The sequence below is a fragment of the Myxine glutinosa genome, chromosome 1 (assembly GCF_964187855.1).
Source record: "Myxine glutinosa chromosome 1, kmMyxGlut1.1, whole genome shotgun sequence".
NCBI lineage: Eukaryota > Metazoa > Chordata > Myxini > Myxiniformes > Myxinidae > Myxine > Myxine glutinosa.
In genome coordinates, this window is record NC_136261.1 from 288,987,076 (window position 1) to 289,008,948 (window position 21,873).

At 45.8% G+C, this 21,873-nt stretch overlaps 1 protein-coding gene across 1 annotated transcript in view; it reads left to right on the forward strand.

Moving 5' to 3' along the window:
- The window catches only part of TMPO (thymopoietin), a 69,401-nt gene that overhangs the window by 27,958 nt on the left and 19,570 nt on the right, over positions 1-21,873 (forward strand). Inside the window, exons 2-5 of the mRNA XM_078767283.1 lie at positions 3,874-4,060; positions 5,731-5,889; positions 20,245-20,345; positions 20,500-20,582. Coding sequence (XP_078623409.1) covers positions 3,874-4,060; positions 5,731-5,889; positions 20,245-20,345; positions 20,500-20,582 — 530 coding nt within the window. The remainder of the gene's footprint in view (positions 1-3,873; positions 4,061-5,730; positions 5,890-20,244; positions 20,346-20,499; positions 20,583-21,873) is intronic.

Genomic DNA, 21,873 nt, shown 5'->3' on the forward strand with positions numbered 1-21,873 from the left:
CCTCCTCGCGGATGGGCACCGAGTGATACCCATTCCATGCATCGGTCACCGTTTTCTTTGTGCCCTGAGGGATGCGGTCGGCCAGGTGGAAAGGGCTGGACACATTGTTCGGCCTGACGGTTTAGGGGTTGCAGGTCTACAGTCCGCCTCGGTGTGCCATCGGTTTTGCCTGTCACAACCATCCGGGAGCACCATGTTGTAGGTGTGTTTGTGCTGACCTGCTCCAGCACGCCGATACGGACATCCCTCTGGAGATCAGCATGTACTTTGTCCTGCCAATGGATTGGGATCAGTGCTGGCTTGTGGATAGCCACCGGTGTGGCATTGGGTTCGACATGAAGATGTAGGGGTTCGCATTTCATGAGAGGCAGTGGTTGGTGCTCGCACACATTAAATGTTGTGGGCCCGTAATATTCGAGAAGCCATGCCTTCAGTGCAGCTACATTCTCTTCAGTGGCCTGTAATCCCGGGGGTAGAGAGGTTGGTATTGGGGGTGGTTGAAGGTCACGCTTGGGACAAGAACAGGTTGGCTCCTCATAATTCTCTGCAGCTGCAGTCGAGGCTAGGTGTTCTGTGGGAGTGGTAGCTGGGAAGTTAATGGGGATGGTACCCAAGGCGACAAGTGCCTCTCTACACAGGAATGCTTTCTCCATGCCGTTGGACACATAACACAGCAGCCGTGTTGACCGGGGAGAACCGCTGGTGTCTCTAATGGTGATGTCAACCGCAATTCCGCCCATCACGCCTAGGTCTTCTTTAATCGCCCCGCGCATGACAAGTTTAACGGGAAGGAGGTCGTGCTCTTTATAACCCATATTGTAGGCAGACTTTAAGGGTATTATAGAACTTTGGCACCCGGTGTCAGCAACCATTGACATGTTGATCAGTGTCAGGTGACTGATATCCTGTATGGGGTGTCCTAGTGATGAATGTTCCAGGGGGAGTGGGGTCATAGTAACCAACAGCATTGGGTGGGGTTTAGAGGGGCGGGCCACCCATTGTCCATCAAACATATGGTGAGCAAGGCTTGCGGCCTCCTGGTGCCCCGATGTGGTGCATAACTGGTCATAGATGTAAGTAGCAGAGTCATGTGGCGCATCTTTGCTCACCCCCGGTGGGGTGTGTTCCTTAGGCGTGTACCTGCGGGCTGCTCCTTGGTGGCAAAATCTGGATGACTTGTCGCGATGGCCCCAGGTGCCACAGGTGGTACATTTGTTGCATGATTTGGTATAGTGACCTTTAACTGCGCATTTGGCACATGTAAATGACCAGGCCTCACAGTATCTTGATCTGGTCCTTCGGTCATTCCTGGGCCCATGAGTGGGGTTGCCACATGCCCAGCATCTCGCCATACTATTATTACTAGGTCCTGGGGCTGTAGGTGGTCTGGGGTTGTTATACGTGGCACCTGCCGAATCTCCCACAGCCCCTCTGGTCACCTTGCCCTGCTCCTTCTGGGCAATGAAAGAGACTGTCTCCTCCAGGGTTCTGTCTGTTTTGGTGTCACCTAGCAAGTCGGACATAATCTCGGGGTCAGCAATGCCCCTCACCAAGTTATCTTTGATTATTTCCTCGCTGAAGTCAAATATGTGAGTGCAGTCTGGTACCTTACACTTGGCTGTGTACTGGCAGAGGGCAGCCTGGCCTCGGAGGCTGGCCAGAAATGTTCTGATGCCTGCTCCAGGTGATTGGGTCATCTTGCTCAGCTTAATGCGATGGACGAGGATGCTCTCGTCTTTGACAGCCAGTCTTTTGATGGCGGCCATTAGGTCCTTTTCCGCCATGTTGCCAACGTCACCCTGCAGATCACGCATGATGTCCGCCCTCAGGTCATGGTCGCAACAATAGAATAGGGCCGTGGGTACAATGTTGCCGGAGATCGCCATACCGGCCTTGTACATGTCCCACTGTCTAGTGAATGAGGACCAATGTTCAGGGTCACATCCGGCAGAGATGGTTGGGGGGTCTAACTTGAGCTTTGGCGGAGCTGGTGGGGGCCGCACAGCGTGTACGGTCCTGTCATGGATCTGCATTGCTGCGGTTAAGGCTGCCGCGAAGGCAGCGTCCATGTCCTGGGACTGCCAGTCGCATCCCTCCACGGGGCACTGTAGGCTCGGCATGTTGGAGGTCTGTCACGTGCAGGGGGGTTCGATCGTCTGCTCACTGCTGGCTGGAGGTACTCTTGTAGCCGTCATAAATGAGAATCAACATCTTCCTTCATCTTCTTTATTTCAAAGGATGACGGCTACCTGTAACACACGTAAGGATGATAGTTAGTTACACCCAGGGTCGTGAGAGGCTGAAGAAGAAGAAACCTCGCATGGGCTTCCCAGACCAAATAAATAATTCTGGCTCTGCGATTGTCAGGTTTATTACTCCCGCCAGGGAGTAACGCATTCGATCGTGTCCGTCTGTGTGTGTGTGTTCGTATGTTTGTGTGTTCGTGTGTTTGTGAACAAGATATCTGGAAAAGTTCTGAACGGATTTGGATGAAAGTTGGTGGGATGATTGCGCTTGGGATAAGGAAGAATTGATTAGTTTTTGGTGAAGCTCAGGATATTATTCCGGATCCAGGGAAAAAATTTTGGGAAACATTTTTTCTGTTTTACTGCATTAAAGCTTTTATTCTTATTCTTAAATGATGTTTTCCTCCTCTAATTCCGAGATATATCAAAATTAATTCTCTGACAGTTAGGGCCTACTTTCTTTTTCATTTATTGTTTTGGGGAGAGGGGATGTTAAACAAAACGTATGATTCCAACTAAACCCACGGCGGGAGTATGCGCTCTACTGAGTGGCGTTCTAGTTTTTAATGCAATGCTTTTAGTGCACTTGATGTCAAAAGTTGTCGTCGACCTTAACATCCATCCCAGGGACGGCGGACACGTTGATGCATCGCCCTTCATGCGAAACACCGGGATGACAGTTTATAGCTGGGTCCATATTTGAACCCAGCCTAGACAGCTCTAAGCCAAGTGTGCAAACCCCTAAGTTATACCACCAGCCCCTAGATTTATTTAATCCTTTAACGCTGTGATGGAAATAACTATGATTCCTGTGAGAACCCCTGGTGGTGTTTTGCATTTTCACAGGAGTCTCCAATGTAAATAATTGAGTTGTTTCTTTTAGCCAACTACTACCTTCTCCATCTTAAATTATGCATGCAATTATCTTGCAATATGGATATGTTCATGTAAAAATGGCTGAGGTAGTTTCCTCGTGGGTACGAGCTACTGCAGCCATTGTTTGCTTCAAAAATGGTCACGTCAACAGTCAAGCTTCCCTGCATGTTTAATCAGAAACTTGCTGCAATTGCTTTCCTCTTTTGACGTATAAGACTATTGGCAGCATAATATGAGCTCGACGGCATATCGTTGACTACACTGCCATCACTTTATCACGTGACCTTTCAGCTAATTGTGTCTGGACGTGTCTGCGGCAGCTGGATTGTGTGGATTGCTTTTCTGCCTCAATGCAAATCAAATTTATATCATTGGTGGTTGAAACGTGTTAATATGTTTTCAGCGAGTTTGAGGGTGCATAAGATGATTAATTGGGAAGACGTTTGCAGAATTGTAAAAGATAATGTTCTCAAACGAGCTGGTTTGTGCCAGCTCGATACAGATGAAGATGGTGAATTTGCTGCCATTGCAATTCAGAGAAGGATTCAAAACAAGTCCGAACCTGTTGTTTTTCACCATGGGTCAAATTTACATTGGATAATTTAAACATTTCATTTTATTATGATTTAAAAATGTGTACGAAGAATGAAATGCATGAGCATTCTATAAATTACACTCCTGAATGAAGGTTTTACATCACGACGATCCAGTAATGATCTAGAAAGAAATATCCAGTTTGTTTGTTTTCCAGAAATCGTACAAAAAGAAAACAGTTGTGGAAGAAGATCCACAGAGCTCTGACCAGGATTTGAGTGTACTCTCACACATATCGAAAGCTCAAGATCCACAGAACTCTGACAAGGATTTCAGTTCACTCTCAGATGTTGTGCTCCACGAACTTCTGGACCAACAGGGTGTCTTTTCAGGACCCATCACAGGTATGCGTGCCAGCGCCTGTAGCACTTGACCCACCTTGGATCGTGGTGGTTGAGCAAGTTTGTGAAGTGAGCGTCTGTGCAAAATAGCTTCTGCTCACTCAGCGAAGTTCCTGCTTTCCGAGGGGTTAAGCACCCTTGCTTGGCTGTCACAGTATGGATTACAGTGTGCGTTGATTGACAATGTTGGGTGTTCAAGCCATTTCCCCACACCCGTACAGTGTTCTAAGGAACTGTGAGTGGGGAAGTGAAGAAACGATAATGTGGAAATGTATTGTTTTTTGAGTGTTGAAATAGCTGCTTCCGAACATGTGTAAACCATTCGAACTGGCACAAGACTGTTGTTCATTTGCTTCGGCAAGGGTTGTCCAAACGAGATAACCTCTGAAAAGCTGACTTCCTTTTATTCAAACTTACTAAGCCTTCTCTTATGCAATAGGGGGGAGGCTATATAGCTGTTCTAGGGTTTGTTTCTATAATTAGTGCCCCCAATTTGATGGTACCTGAGTTTCTTTGACCCCCTAACCTAGGAGTAATAAAGCACCATTCAAAAGAAATTCAGCGAATGTTCGAGCTGTATCCCAGACGGCTGTGACTTTCCGAATGAAATTTTGCATTAATAATGGGAATATAAAGTTTGTGGGGTTGACATATATTTTCGACCTTGACCAAATTTTAAGGTCATGATCTAATTATAGACATTTAAATATTTTTCACCCTAACTAGACTAAGGTTTGTTTGATCATAACAAAATTATCTCCCCTTCCCCCCCCCCCCCCCCATTCCCCCTCAATGTGACTATGGTTGCCCAATGAAAATAAAATTGCCCTCTTTTTTTTATATTGAAGGCTCCACGCACGGACTATATAGCCCTCATCGAGGCCAGGCCTTAAATAAAAGAGAAGAAAAGTGTATGGTGTTTGTTTGCGAGAAAGAGAGAGTAAAGCTAGGCCGATAGATATAGTTTGAGTGAGACAGAAAGTAAGACCAGCAATCCTGACATGGAGAGTGTAAGATGGTTCCGGGCACCACTTTAACACTCCTAAGTCCGAACAGTAGTACCACCCTGGGAAGTTGCTGTCTACAGCCTACTACCTCAAAGCATAGATAGAGTAAGGAGCATTTACATTTAATTTATGTCACCCCTCCATGTTAAAGGTCAAGGTCAACTAGCGGTCTGAAAAAAAAGATGTGGTTTTTGTCATCACTCAATTATGCCAATTGAGGAATCTCAAAGACCACTTTTCCTTCCAAGATGTCCCTGTATCTTAATAGTATACCTGCATTGAAGTTGTACACATGATACTTAATTAGTGTCCTTGACCTACTTTTTTGGATTGTGACCTACTTGACAAAAAACACCTTTGTTGATCATAACTTGAATAATTTTCCTCCAACTTTCATGGTGAGTTTTATGCATAGATTGTAGATGAAGACACATTTTCTTAATTGACACTTTATCCCTAAATGTTGAAGGTCAAGGTCATATGGCGGTCCGAAAAAAAAAATGGCCATCATTGGATCACGGGCTAAGGGTAAGCCGCGGGTGATCGGCAAGGGTAAGTCAGGGGAGGCTTACCTTTGGCAATCACTTTGTGACCGCAGATATCTAGTTTTTGTTGTTTCTTATTTTATTCAAAACCATATATTTGATCAAAGTTTTGTTGTTGCAGCCACCACGCGCAAGGTTCTTGAGAATAAACTGAAAGACGTCGTGATTGAGGACAGTCCTTTGAAAAAGGACGTTGAAAAGAACAACTCATCAAGCCATTCAGAGATTGTACCACAGGAGACCCCTTTGGATGGTTACAGTGATACAGATGAAGAGGAAGGTGAGAAAACGTGCATAATTGCAAGTTTCTATCCGAGTGGTTCATTGTGGGAAGTGGGATGGGAATTAAGAACAAGAACTTTGGGGGAGAAAATTAATGGAAATTGAATAAAAGTGGACTTGAAGAGATTGAAACGAGAAAGGAGTTTGTAAGAAGATGGGGGGAAGAACAGAGGTTACAATGGCACGCAAGAAAGGGTGAGGGGGTTAACATGACACTTTTTTTTACGTGACGTAACATGACATATTTTTACGTGATGGAATACTATACCTCGTTTGGACTGCAAAGTCTTCCATTTCCAGAATAGCTACAGTACCACCCTCCACAATCAACTTCCACCTTCATCCAAACTTTCAAATAGTCCAGCGGATAGGTGCAATATAGAGACGAATCGTGCACTTTTTGATAAAAGCATCAAACCTGGTACACATATTTAGTAGGCCATAAGAAACAAAATTAGATATAGTGCCATCCCAGTTTTAGCCTGTGATTGCTATGGCAGCCATCTTTCAAAATGGCCACCACATGACACTAAAATACCACATAACTCAGCAACCATGAGGCCTAGGATCTTAATTCTGGTGTCTATATATAGGTTTTTGGGGGTCATAGAAATCAAGGAAGGCAATATCGAGTATGTGTGGTCACTTACTTTGCTGGCAGAGGAAAAAGAGGGATACATGGAGCATGTGCCCTGAGGTTACAATGGAGTTAATGAAGCTGATGGAACAACCACAAATGGCAGATGTTGATGCTGCTATGAATGTTCTGGAGAGATTCGTCGTACTTCTTTATGCCCGAAAAAGTTCTAAACACCATGTTGTTGAGCTCAGAATCGACCTATTCACACGGAAAGGCAGAGACGTGAGCAACATTCCACCGACCAAGGGTGCTCTACTTCAGCACACAAGACGAGCAGTATACCAGGCCGGTCACATCTGGAGTCAGGTGCTTGAAGCAAAGGCTGCGCCTCCACAACAAGACGGATGGGGATGGACTCGTAGTAGTGATGGAAACTGGGATGTTCTTTGGAGCAGTCTTCCTGAAGCCAGCAGAGTTTGCAGAGAACCTATTCGATGCGGTTGTACCGAACGCTGACAAACTGCAAATGCACAAAAGCAGCGCTGCCGTGTACAGCTTTGTGCGAATGTGGGGGTTCTTGCCATGATTAGTTCATGTGATATCTGGCATTTCACATTTGATGGCAAGCCTAACTGACTCATGGCACATTGGTGTCTACAACAAGTAACTCGGCTTCGTATTCGTTTTGATTGCTATTTTTTTATAGCACTATAAGTTTAATTTACGGCACAGGTATCTTATATTTCATCAACACAAAATGAAGCAATACAAAGACCGCCAAATGTTGTGTCTCTGTAAACTGGAAAAGGGCACTTATGTTACACAAGTGGTACAAGACGTGATCACATTCACACATACTCATTATTTCCTTCTTTGAATTCTATGACCCCAAAAACCTATATATAGGCACCAGAATTAAGATTCTAGACCTCTTGGTTGTTGAGTTATATGGTATTTTAGTATTAGACGGTGGCCATTTTTCAAAATGGCCGCCACAGCCATCATAAGCCAAAACTGGGATTGCACTATATCTACTTTTTCTTGTAATGGCCTACTGATGATATGTACCAAGTTTGATGCTTTTATCAAAAAATGCACGATTCTTCCTCCTTTCCGCTCTACTAAAAGTATTCCTGCAGCACACCTTCACATGTTGTCCTAACAACAGTCTCAGTCAATGGAGTATCTTCTCTTCTAGACTTGGTTATGACTAACTTCCCTGCAAATGTCTGCTGCTCTTCTTCTGCTCCAATTGGTTCTTCTGATCATTTCCTTGTTAAAGTGGACATCTCTCTGGCCATTCTCAGAGAGCCTCCTCAGTGCCGACGAGTCTGGCATTTCACTCAGGCTGACTGGCATGGTCTGCAAGCAGCCATCAATCATCTGGACTGGTCTCCCATCTCTACTGCCTCTGACATCAACTCTTCCTGAGAATTCCTCCAAAGCAAACTGCTCTCTCTCATGCACAGATTTATCCCAACTCGTCTTCAGTTGTCGTACCCTTCCTCCCGTCCATGGTACACTGAAGCTTGTGGTGAGGCAGTTGCCATGAAGCAACTTGCCTTCACCTCATGGAATGCTAATCCAACTGATGGTAATCTCAGTTCCTTTCACAAAGCTTGGAACAAGTGTGTGTCTACGCTCAGGAGAGCCAGGAAACAATATCTCTCTGCTCTCAAGACTGAACTCTCAAACCTGTCTCCCTCCTCTAAATCCTGGTGGCATCTGGTCAAATCTGTTTCTGCTGTTTGTTCCCCTCCCTTACCTCAAACGGCTACACAGCTGACACCGCGTGTGAAAAAGCCAAATGCCTCAACTCTGTGTTTGCCTCAAAATCTTGTGTCCCGAACCCATCTCTCTCTGTACCCACCTTTCCCAGTCGAACCCAGCTGCTCCTGGACTCTGTGCCTTTCTCTCCTGACAAGGTGGAGAAGTTTTTGTCAAACCTCGTCTCTGATTCTGCAACTGGACCAGATGGCATCAGCCCATGGGTCCTAAAATCCTGCTCTGCTGCTCTATCTCACCCTCTCTCTGTTCTCTTCACCCTCTCTTTTTCTCAAGGTCATCTGCCATCTGCTTGGAAATCAGCCAACATTACCGCTTTACACAAAAAAGGTGCAAAAACAGATCCTTGCAACAACAGGCCAATCAGCCTGCTCCCAATAATCAGCAAGGTCATGGAATCAATCATCGCTTCTGACATCAAATCCTTCCTCTCCAATGGCTTGGTCTTAGATAATAAATTTGGATTCAGACCAGGTCATTCTACTCTGGACATGCTGCTTCTGCTGTCTCAACAATGGATGGAGGTCCTTAATGCCAAACAGGAAATCAGAGCTGTCTCCCTCGACATATCATGTGCCTTAGATACGCTCTGCTCACCAAACTCTCCTCCTATGGTATCCATGGGAATCTCCACGCATGGCTTGCGGACTTCCTCTCTGGTCATAGTCAACGTGTGTCCCTGAATGGTTTTCTCTCATCTACCCTTCCTGTTCAGACATAGCCTGGTGTTGGCTTAGCGGTTGGGGTGCAGGCTTGGGATTCTAGGATCCTGAGTTTGAATCCCGGGCGATCGCTGAATTAACGCCAGGGTGGTTGACTCAGCCTGTCATCCTTCCGAGGTCGGCAAATTGAGTACTAGCTTGCTGGGATGAATGATCCTGGTGTGTACCCCGATTTAGAATAGGTACACCGTATCCCTGCGCATCGTAAGAGGTGACTAAGGATTGGCGTTAGGAAGGGCATCCGGCCATGAAAATATTGCCTCAAACAGAGAACCATGATTGTCATAGGGCCCGCAAGGCTAACCCCTGCTCTAGCGGGGAAAAATGGCCTTAAAACGATCATTCATTCATTCATATTCATAGTGAGATTGTGAGATTTGTCAGGATTGAAAAACATGTTCCACTTGTTTGATCAGTTTATGATTTTGTCCAAGTCTGCAGAGAGTGAAGAGGCTGCTGCCTGACGATCTGAGGGTTGGGATGTGGAACAGCAGAGGGTGGAGTCATCATCAAAAGGATACAGAGGATTTTCCACAGAGTTAGAGAGATCATTAATGAATGCCAGAAAAGGCACAGGGCCCAGAACACTACCTTGGGGAACTCCAGAATGGACAGGAATGGGAGATGAGAGAATTCCATTTAGAGCCACACGTTGACTATGACATGAGAGGAAGCTTGTGGGCCATGAGTGGAGATTTCCATGGATACCATAAGAGGAGAGTTTGGTGAGCATGGCAGGGTGCCAGACGGTATATTAGGCACGAGATATGTCAAGGGATGCGGCTCTGATTTCCTGTCTGGTGTTGAGGACCTCCATCCATTGTTGAGATATTAGAAGCAGCATGTCCAGAGTACAGTGCCCTGGTCTGAACCCAAATTGATGATCTGAGATCAAGCCATTGGAGAAGAGGAAGGATTTGTTAGAAGCGATGACGGATTCTATGACCTTGCTTATAATTGGGAGTCGGCATATTTCTCTGTATTTGAAAGGAGCTGCTTTTGCACCTTTTTGTGTGAAGCGGTAATGTTGGCTGATTTCCAAGCGGATGGCAGATGACCTTGAGCAAATGAGAAGATGAATATAACAGAGAGAGGATGTGGTAGAACAGCAGAGCAGGTTTTTAGGATGCGTGGTCTGATACAGTCTGGTCCAGTTGCAGAGCCAGAGTTGAAGATGGACAGCCGCTTCTCCACCTTGTCTGGATGGAGACTGGAGAGTACACGGAGTCCAAGAGCAGCAAGGTAGATACAGAGAGTGACGGATTTGGAACAAAGAAGTTTGAAGAAAACACAGAGTTGAGGCATTCAGCTTTTTCACGTGCGGGGTCAGCTGTGTAGCCATTTGAGGTAGGGGAGGGGATGGAAGAGGATCAAACACCAGAAACAGATTTGACCAGATGCCACCAGGATTTGGATGGGGGAGACTGGTTTGAGAGTTCAGTCTTGAGACACAACAACAACAGGCATATTGAGGCCATTTTCCATGCTAGAGCGGGGGTTAGCCTTGCGGTCCCCATGACAATCTTCTCCATTTTGCCCTATTTTCTGCATCTCCCCTTGTTAACCCCCTTGCCTGCATTTCTTCTTCCACCACCTTTAGCCAAGTCTGTCTCGGTCTTCCCCGTCCCCTACTTCCTTCTACATTTATTTCCATCACTCTTCTCAACCAGTCACTTTCATCCTTCCTCAACACATGACCAAACCATCTCAACCTGTTTCTCTTCACAGCATCCATCACAGGCTCTATTCCCATCATCTTTCACAATTAATCATATTGTCTTCCTCTCTCTCAACGATACTCCACAAATCCACCGAACCATTCACATTTCCACCCTTTCCAGCCTTCGTTGCTGCTCTACGTTCATTACCCATGTCTCGCTCCCATAAATCATAACACCTCTCACACATGCAGCATACATCTTTCCCTCCAGCTTCAACGACACTCCCCTCCTCATCAGCACGCCACTCAGTTCCCGAAACTTCCATGCACATCTCACTCCAGCAACCGTTGCCGAGTCTGATACACCTTTTCCATTCAGCACGTCTCCGAGGTAGCAAAATGTTTTTACACCTTCCAGCTTCACGCCGTCTCCAAGATACAACTCAACATTTCCTCCATCTGCAGCTCCCTCTGTGCACACCTTACACTTGAATGTAGCTGCCACACTGGTTAATGACCCTCTCAGACCACTACATTTTTGATGAACCCACTCAGCGCACATTGTACATTGAATGGATTTCACTCCAACACCCTTCCTGCACACAGCACACGGCCACTTCCCAGTTATTTCCACCTCACCACATGCTTTACCACTTGCCATCACCTTTGTCTTTCCGATATTCACCTTCAGACCTTTTGTCTCCATACATTCCTTCCACTCCTTCATCTTCTCCTTCAGTCCATCCATACTTTCCGCAATCAACACCAGATAATCTACATACAACAACTCCCACGGTAAACCCTCCTTTACATTCCGAGCCAGCGCCTCCATCACAGCTACAAATAGTAGTGGACGTAGTACCGACCCCTGATGCACTCCCACCTTCACCTCAAACTCACCAGTGTTCCCGTCCTTCGACCTTACAGCTGTGCGCGCTCTTTCGTGCATTGCCATCACTACTCTGATCAACCATTCCTCCACTCCTAACTTCCTCAATGCTCATGTCACTACTTCGCGTGGAACCCTGTCGAATGCTTTCTCCAGATCAACAAACCCAAGAAGCAACTTCATCCTCTTCTCCATGTACTTCTCCTGCAACTGCCTTACAATAAAAAGCATGTCTGTCGTTCCTCTTCCTGGTATAAATCCAAACTACATTTCGTCGATCTTCACTTTCTTCCATATCTTCCTCTCCAACACCCTTTCCAATACCTTCATTCCATGCTCCAATAACTTTATTGCTCGATACGAGCCACGGTCCATAGGGTCACCTTTCCCCTTGTATAGAAGGACGAGGGTACTCAGTTCCCAAGCCACTGGAATGCGGCCTTCTTTCACCACCAGATTACAGATTTCTGTCATTCTCTTCACACCCCAACTTCCTGCTGCCTTCAACATATCTCCTGCAACAACTGTCGGCCCTCCCGCTTTTCTATTAATTTATTTATTATCTATTTATATTGTCGGCCTTTAGAGTTCAGTCTTGAGAGTCGAGAGATATTGTTTCCTGGCTCTCCTGTGGGTAGACACACACTTGTTCCTAGCTTTGTGGAAGGAACTGAGATTGCCTTCAGTTCGATTTACCTTCTATGAGGCGATGGCAAGTTGTTTCAGGGCAACTGCCTGCCTTACCACAAGCTTCAATGTACCATGGGTGAGAGAAAGGGTATGACAACTGAATACAAGATGGGATAAATCTGTGAATGAGAGGGAGCAAATTTCTTTGAAAAAGTTCCCCGGATCAGTTGATTTTAGACATGGTAGAAATGGGAGACCCGTCTAGAAGTTTGATGGCAGCTTGAAGACCCTGCCAATTGGCCTGAGTGAAATGCCAGACTCGTCGGCACTGAGGTGGCTCTCTGACCAGAGAGATGTCCACTTTAACAAGCATATGGTCAAATCAACCAAATAGAGCAGAGGAAGAACAGCAGACATTTGCAGGGAAGTTAGTCATGAGCAAATCCAGAAGAGATGATGTAGCTTTGACTGAGATACAGGTCTGGAAGTGGACACATTGTCAGTCCCAATGAGTTGCAGAAGCCAAGGCAGGTGAGAAAGGTACCCACACCCAGCCAACTGGCATGATGACAATTTAAATCGCCACATATGAGGAAGAGAGAGTTTGGATGAGTGGATACAAGTTGGTCCATGTTGGCAGAGAGCGAGATGTAAATGGAGTCATCACTGTTTGGTGAATGGTCCAACACACATATGAACAAAAGGTGGGAGAGGAGGGGAAGCTATAGCCTGAGGTACTCCTGGGGGTGTTGTGGAGTGAGGGCAGTGCATGGAGAGTGAGGAATATAATTTTTGATAAAGAGAGCGACTTTACCATCAGGACCAGTCTCAGGTCTATAATGCCAAAGGAGGGAGTAACCAGGGAGAGATAGTAAGGAATCGGAGATGTGGTGAAGGAGGAAAGTTTCAATTATGCAGATTATGTCTGGTTTGTCAGAAGCAACCTGTATGGCAAGATCGGTTAGGTTTGAGCAAAGGCCTCTGATGTTTGAGTTCCACACCATTAAGGAAGAGGGAGTGGGGGTGTTGGGTACAAGAGAGGGGAGGGGGACGTAGGGAGAGCTGTTGACAGTGTGTTGGTGAAGAGCTACAGTTCCTTCAGAAAGCATTCACACCCCTTGACTTTTTCACATTTTGTTGTGTTACATCCTGAATTAAAAATGGATTAAATTGAGAGTTTTTGTCACTGATCTACACATGTTAGCCCATAATGTCAGTGGAATTGTATTTTTATAATTTTTTTGAGATTAATTAAAAATGAAAAACTTAAATGTTTTGAGTCAATAAGTATTCAAACCTTTTCTTATTATACTCCAAATTGAGCTCAGGTGCATCCAATTTCCTTTTGTCATCCTTGACATGTCTCTACAACTTTATTGGAGTCTATCTGTGGCCAATTCGATTGCCTGGATATGATTTATATAGAAACACACCTTTCTATATGAGGTCCCACACCTTTCTATATGAGGTCCCACAATTGACAATGCATGTCAGGGCAGAAACTCTACCATGAATTCCAAGGAACTGACATTATAACACCGAGATAAAATTGTGAGGAGGCATAGATCTAGGGAAGCATATAAAACAATGTCTAGAGTGTTGAAAGTTCCCAAGAGCACATTGAGCTCCATCAATAGGAAATGGAAAGAATATGGAACTACCCAGACTCTTCTAAGTGCTGGCCGTCTGATAAAACTGAGCAACCGGGAAAGAAGGACCTTGGTCAGGGAGGTGACCAAGAACCTAATGACCTCTGACAGAACTACAAAGTTCCTTGGCTGAGACGGGAGAACCTGCTGGAAGTGCAACAATTTCTGCAGCACTTCACAAACCCCGCTTTATTGGAGATTGGCCAGATGGAAGCCACTCCTGAGAAAAAGGCACATTGCAGCATACCTGGAGTTTGCAAAAAGACACGTGAAGGACTATGAGAGCACGAGGCAAAATATTATGTGGTCCGATGAGATGAAAGTTGAACTGTTTGGCCTGAATGTAAGGCGCTATTTCTGATGGAAACCGAGCACATCTCGTCACCCATCTAACACAATCCTTACCGTGAAGCATGGTGGTCGCAGCATCATGCAATGGGGATGCTTTTCAGCAGCAGGGACTGGGAGACTTGTAAGGACAGAGGGAATAATGAATAGAGCCAAATATAGACAAATCCTTAAGGAGAACCTGCTTCAGAGTGAAAAAGACCTTAGACTGCGGTGAAGATTTATGTTCCAACAGGGCAATGCCCCAAGAACACAGCCAAAGCAACACTGGAATGGCTTCAGAACAAGAACATGAATGTCCTCGAGCACCCAAACTTGAATTCCAATGAGAATTTGTGGTAAGACTTAAAGATTGCTGTTCACAAACACTCCCCATCCAAATTGACAGAGCTTGTGCAAATCTGCAAGGAAGAATGGGAGAAACTCCCCGGATCTCGCGAGATCTTGGAGACGGCGGCAGGGATTTTCGAAGCTCCACACGGTCTCCACGTTTTTCGAAGTTAAGTCTGTTCACAATTGTATTTTGTCGAAACTGTATTTATCTTTCGGTGTGTGAAGTTATTGTGTGCAACTTTGGTTGTTTCTCGGTGTTTATCTTTCATAAATTGATCGTCTGTTTGCCGTGTCGCGAGCAAGGCCTTGTACAGTGTGCACTGTACAACCTTGAGGCTTTGTTTTTCTCAGCGGTCCGTCGTTTGTGATCCAATAACTTTCGTTCTCTGTATTCCCAGTCTTTTCACCCATAGCCTACCTACTTCCTTGTGTAAATCTCAACTCAAAAAAAAAAAAAAAAAAAAAAATTTCCTTCTCTGTTCTCATTCGTTTATTCATTCTTATTCGTTCGTTCGTTCTTCGACCACGTGTTTCTCCCCCATTTCCCCAGATAGTTTTCACTCATTAACCTTCAATGTTTACACTTTCCCCTCAAGTTATGTATTCCGTCATATTTTATAACACCTTTTTCTTCTTCTTCTTTAAAAGGCTGCTTTCGACTTGCTCACCAAATAAATTCATCCCAAAAAAAATATCCATCTCCTATAGTGCCTTTTTTCTACATTCCCTAAACTCTCCTGCACTCCATCCTCCATCCAGCGTCCTTAAACGTATTTTTAACTCGAAGGTCACAAGAAACTCATTTTGTAATAAATGTTCGTTTCCCATAAATCGTACACTTTCAAAAATCCAATCTCACCCCTCCCCTCCAAATCTTCCCCATAACCCCTCCCCTCCAAATCTTCCCCATCACCCCTCCCCTCCAAATCTTCCCCATCACCCATCCCTTTCAAATCTCCCCCCTTGCCCCCTCCCTCCTAAACTACCCCCTCACCCCTCCCCGCCAAGACGCCCCCTCGCCCCTCCCCTCCTAGACTCCTGCCTCACCCCTCCCCTCCAAATCTCCCCCATATCCCATCCCTTTCAAATCCCTCCCCTTGTCCCTTCCCTCCCAAACTCCCCCCTCACCCCTCCCCTTCAAATCTCCCCACCCTCATTGCTTCTCAATTTCCCCCCTCTCACTCCCCCTCCTCAAAGCGTCCTCCCCGCTTCTTCCCCCTTCAAACTCTCACCTCCATCTCCCCCAACCTTCTGCCTCGCTCTTCCCCCTCCTCAAATAACACCTCATTGTGGCTCACCCAATCACCATCAAACCTTTTGTCCGCCCCATCCTTCCCTTTCTCCGAGCTATTCTGAAATCTCTGACACACCTTCAACAGCTCTCCCTACCTCTTCCACCTCTTCCACATCTTACCCTACCCCTCCTCCCCCCTGTTCTGTATCTGATGCTCCCCCTTCCTCTTCATTAACGGTATGGACCTCAAACATCCGGGGCCTTCTTTCAAACTTAACTGATCTCTCCATACAGGTTGCTTCTGTCAAACCAGACGTAATCTGCTTAACAGAAACTTTCCTCCTTTATGATGTCTCTGATTCCATAGTATCTCTCCTGGGCTACTCCCTCCTCCGGTATGATAGACCTGAGCCTCGTCCTGGAGGCGGGGTTGCTATCTTTATCAAAAACTCTCTTCCTCACTCGCCCTGCACTGCACTCTCTCCACCTCACCCCCAGGAATACCTCTGGCTACGGCTTCCCCTTCGCTCCCACCTCTTGTTCATATGTGTGTTGTACCGTCCACCAAACAGTGATGACTCCATCTACATCTCGCTGTCTGATGATATGGACCAACTTCTATCTACTCATCCCAACTCTCTCTTCCTCATATGTGGTGATTTCAACTGTCATCATGCCAGTTGGCTGGGTGTGGGTACCTCTCTCACCAGCCATGGCTCCTCAGCAAAGGACTTCTGCGACTCACTGGGACTGACACAATCTGTCAATTTCCCGACCCGGATCTCAGTCAACGGAACATCTTCTCTTCTGGACTTGGTTATGACTAACTTCCCTGAAAATGTCTGCTGCTCTTCTTCTGCTCCGATCGGATCATCTGATCATGTCCTTGTTAAAGTGGACATCTCTCTGACCATCCTCAGGGAGCCTGCTCAGCGTCGACGAGTCTGGCATTTCACTCAGGCCAACTGGCACGGTCTTCAAGCAGCCATCAATCATCTGGACTGGTCTCCCATCTCTACCACCTCTGACATCAACTCATCCTGGGAATTCTTCCAAAGTAAATTGCTCTCTCTCATGCACAGATTTATCCCATCTCGTCTTCAGTTGTCATACCCTTCCTCCCGTCCATGGTACACGGAATCTTGTGGTGAGGCTGTTGCCCAGAAACAACTTGCCTTCATCTCCTGGAAAGCAAATCCAACGGAAGGAAATCTCATTTCCTTTCACAAAGCCCGAAACAAGTGTGTGTCCACCCTCAGGAGAGCCAGGAAACAATATCTCTCCGTTCTCAAGACCGAACTCTCTTATCTGTCTCCCTCTTCCAAATCCTGGTGGCGTCTGGTCAAATCCGTTTCTGGTGTTTGTTCCCCCTCCATCCCCTCCCTTACCTCAAACGGCTACACAGCTGACTCCGCACGTGAAAAAGCTGAATGCCTCAACTCTGTGTTTGCCTCTAAATCTTGTGTCCCAAACCCATCCCTCTCTGTACCCACCATACCCAGTCGTACCCTGCTGCTCCTGGACTCCGTGTCCTTTCCTCCTGACAAGGTGGAAAAGTTTCTGTCAACCCTCGACTCTGATTCTGCAACTGGACCCGACGGCATCAGCCCACGGGTCCTAAAATCCTGCTCTGCTGCTCTATCTCACCCTCTCTCTGTTCTCTTCACCCTCTCTTTTGCTCAAGGTCAACTGCCATCTGCTTGGAAATCAGCCAACATCACCGCTTTGCACAAAAAAGGTGCAAAAACAGATCCTAGCAACTACAGACCAATCAGCCTTCTCCCAATTATCAGCAAAGTCATGGAATCCATCATTGCTTCTGATATGAAATCTTTCCTCTTCTCCAATGGCTTGATCTCTGATCATCAATTTGGTTTCAGACCAGGTCACTCTACTCTGGACATGCTGCTTCTGCTGTCTCAACAATGGATGGAGGTCCTCAATGCCAAACAGGAAATTAGAGCTGTCTCCCTCGACATATCACGTGCCTTCGACACGGTCTGGCACCCCGCTCTGCTCACCAAACTCTCCTCCTTTGGTATCCATGGAAATCTCCACGCATGGCTGGCGGACTTCCTCTCTAGTCGTCGTCAACGTGTGGCCCTGAATGGGTTTCTCTCATCTCCTCTTCCTGTTCAGGCTGGAGTTCCCCAAGGCAGTGTTCTGGGCCCCGTGCTTTTTCTGGTCTTCATCAATGATCTCTCTGACTCTCTCGAAAATCCTCTCTATCTCTTTGCTGATGACTCCACTCTCTGCCGCTCCATTCCTCTTCCCTCAGATCGGCAGTCTGCTGCCTCCTCACTCTCTGAAGACCTGGACAAAATCACAGACTGGTCAAACAAGTGGAACATGTCTTTCAATCCTGACAAATCTCACACTCTTACTATGTCTCTCCGAAAAGATCGACTGGACAACCCTCCCATCTACTTTCTCAACAATCCTCTCCAAGAAGTTCTGTCGCTCAAGATTTTGGGTCTCACTATCTGCCATGATCTTTCTTGGGAAAACCACATTTCCAAGCTGGCCTCCAAAGCCAGTCGCCGACTGGGCATCCTCCGTCGTGCGAAGTCCTTCCTCGGCACACCTGAGCTCCTCACCACATACAAGGCTTTCATCCGCAGCTCAATGGAATACTGTTCTCCCCTATGGGCCGGTGCTCCTGCCTCACACCTAGCTCGGCTTCACGCTGTTGAAACCAAAGCTTTCAGAATTATTGGAATCTCCCGCGATGAAGCTATCTCTGAGGGCTTTTCACTCACTCACCGCAGGCAGGTAGGTGGTCTTTCTGTCTTCTACCGACTCCTCTCCGGCCTTGCACCCCCAGCTCTCTCTGTGCTCTGTCCCCCAAATATTCCTACAGGTCGCACAAGATCTGCCAGCAACCCTCTGATGGTTAAACTGCCGAAATCTCGGCTCTCCGCTCACCTTCACTCTTTCATTCCTCTTTTCTCCCGCATATGGAACAAACTCCCTCACTCCCTTCAATCCCACTCCTCCCTCCAGGTCTTTAAAACAGCTGTTCACCACCATCTCTTATCTTCCCCCATCCAAAACCTTGATCTTTTCTACCCCCGCTAATTCACCCCAGATCCACCTTGTTTGAAATTCCAACTTCTTTCCTGGAAGTCCTGGCAGTGTCCATATGTTTTATACCTCTCCCACTGCCCCCTTCCCACGCCCCCCCCCCCCCCCCCCCAAAGCCCTCGCCCTCTCTCAGATCTCTCGATGTCTCCATGTCTCTCGGTCCCTGCTCTCAAATGTTGTGTTTGTGTCCTTCCCCCTCTCTCCCCTTCTCTCCCCATCTTGTCTACCGCTCCCTATGTTATATGTTTTATGTGCCGGTTTGTCTTTCTGTGTGTTCATGTGATTAATGTTCGCTCTTTCACGAGCCTCGATATTGTATACAAAAAAAAAAAAAAAAAAAAAAAAAAAATCCAGATGTGCAAAGCTGATACAGACATAACAAAAAAAGACTTGAAGCTGTAATCGCTGTCAAAGGCGCTTCTATTAAGTATTGATTCAGGGGTTGAATACTTATGTAAATTAGATATTTCTGTATTTCTTTTTTAATTTTCTTGTAAAAAAAAAAATTCTTAAAATAAAATTCCACTTTGACATTAATGGGGTATTATGTGTAGACCAGTGACAAAAATCTCAATTTGATCCATTTTAAATTCAGGCTGTAACACAATTAAATGTGAAAAAGTCAAGGGGTGTTAATACTTTCTGAAGACATTGTAGGAGAGAGAATGAAGAGGACAAAAGGCTTGGTGGTGATGGGATGAGGTACAGTGAGGAGTAATATGAGATTTGGCAGAGGGAAGTAGAAGATTGGAGGAGGAGGAATGAGTTTGAAGAGAGAGTGTGGGGGGAGGAGGCAGCTTTGTGAATGTGTGAGGGGGACATTTCAGGAGAAGGGAGAGGGGGAGCTTTTGGAGAGTGGTATGGTGGAAGCTTGGAATGGGAAGAGAGTGGAGTTTGCTTTGAAGAGGGAAGAAGCCGCTGGTGAAGAACGATGCATTGATACCTCAAATGGTACGTTTACCACCATGGGAACTGAGGTGCGACAGGCATTTCTAGAGTTAGCCTTCCATCGGAGCTTTTTTTGATCCAACACTTGCCACTTTGGAAAACATACTCTTCAACTTTTACTTGATAAATTACATTTTCTTGTGTACTAGTTATGTATATGGCTTCAAATAAAATTATCTCCCCCACGACCATCCTTTTTCTCTCTGTGTGGAAGATTTCAGAATTCCCATCACCCAGCAATGATGATTGATCTTCTTTTTCTTTTTTTCAAATGTGATGATGCCCGGACAAATCAGCTGTTTGTTTTGATGGATATTGGTGGGGATATGATCAGTTTCACTGTAAGAACTAGTTAATAGTTTTTAGTTTATGAATCGTTATTGAATTTACACTGCGTGTGTAATCCATTGCAAGGTATTTCCAGGCATTTGACTCATTTAAGTAGCAAAAGATTGTTTTTTCAACACCTTTTTGATATCGCTTTTTTGCAGATGATGCAAAAGCAGAGCAAAAGAATGAGAATAAGCAGCTACAGATGAATAGTGTTCAGAAAAGTCTAACTGTGCAAAGCAGAATGACTACGACCAACAAGGTAGACCTTTGAGCCATCTGTGTAATTTTGCTTCGTTTTATGGAGTGACCAAGGCTCGTTTCCACCGCAGCACGTTCTGTTCACATCATTCTTTACATGGCTACTTTGCTCAGAGGAGCTATGTTAATATTCTGATGTGTATCCCACATCACAGGAAACAACCAGACAACCAATTGAGAGAGCCGTGAAACCTCCTACTGAACCCTCAGAAGTCTTGACTTCTTTTGCTAACCTCAGGTGAGCAGATGGAATTCTGAGGATTGGTCTGAAAATACGTTATCAGCTCATTTTATCACACTAGAATTACCCGCACCCTTCATGCTCATTGGCAAATTGTTTCGCCCCCTCGTGGGGGTGGGGTGCGTGAGAGGTGATTTACCCTGTGTACTACCAACACGTATGCAAAATTTGGTGGAGATCGCTCGAAAATCGAAAGCCATCTTCCCTTCCGTCAACCCCCTTTCCCCAATCATGGGGGGATTTTCTTCCCTTGTGCATATGACCTGACCTTCGGTTCATGATCAGCGTTCCCTCAGTTTAGAGATTCTAGAGGTACAATACTTCCTCACAGGATGGCCAATTAGTTCACTTTTTGGGGGTGGGGGGAGGGGGGGGGGTGCCGATATATCGAAGCCGATTTTGTTAAATGATCTGCCGAAGAAAGGCTTCTAAAGTAATACAGGGCAGCTGGGCAATATCTGAATATTATTGGTTTGTTAAGATCTTGAAAAAATAGCGTCGTCAACGTGATTCGACATTTTTCAAACTGTCTATATCAGCACATCCACTCTGTGCTGATGACGGCCAGCAAGCCAGGAATGTGTCCGTGGATTGATTCCTTTCCCCAGGTTAAATGATCTGCCGAAGAAAGGCTTCTGAAGTCATGTAGGCCAGGTGATGCTATGGTTAGCATTAGGGCTGGGCAATATCTAAATATTATTGGTTTGATAAGATATTGAAAAAATATCGTCGTCAACGTGATTCGAAATTTTTCAAACTGTCTATATTGGCACATTCGATAATGGAAAAAGTGGTGTGCGGTGTCATAAACTGAAAAATTTGAGATGTATCTTCCTAGATTTAATAAGAATATCGACATGAAGGACTCATTTTATCATAACACTCGTACCAGCAAAAAAAAAAAAAAAGATATACACAACACCATTCTCTCTCGCCTTTCATGTGAATGGTGAGAAAACTTATTCCCATCTCAGTTCTAGTTCTCCTGCCTCATCATCAGGATCGTCTTGAGTAGAAGGAGGGGGACTCTTTGCACAATTACAATCACCACATCTGAACTCTGACTTAGAACCCGCTGGCCAGGTTTTAATCAGTGTGTGTGTGTGTGTGTGTGTGTGTGTGTGTGTGTGTGTGTGTGTGTGTGTGTGTGTGTGTGTGTGTGTGTGTGTGTGTGTGTGTGTATCTGTGTGTGTGTGTATCTGTGTGTGTGTGTGTATCTGTGTGTGTGTGTATCTGTGTGTGTGTGTATCTGTGTGTGTGTGTGTGTGTATCTGTGTGTGTATCTGTG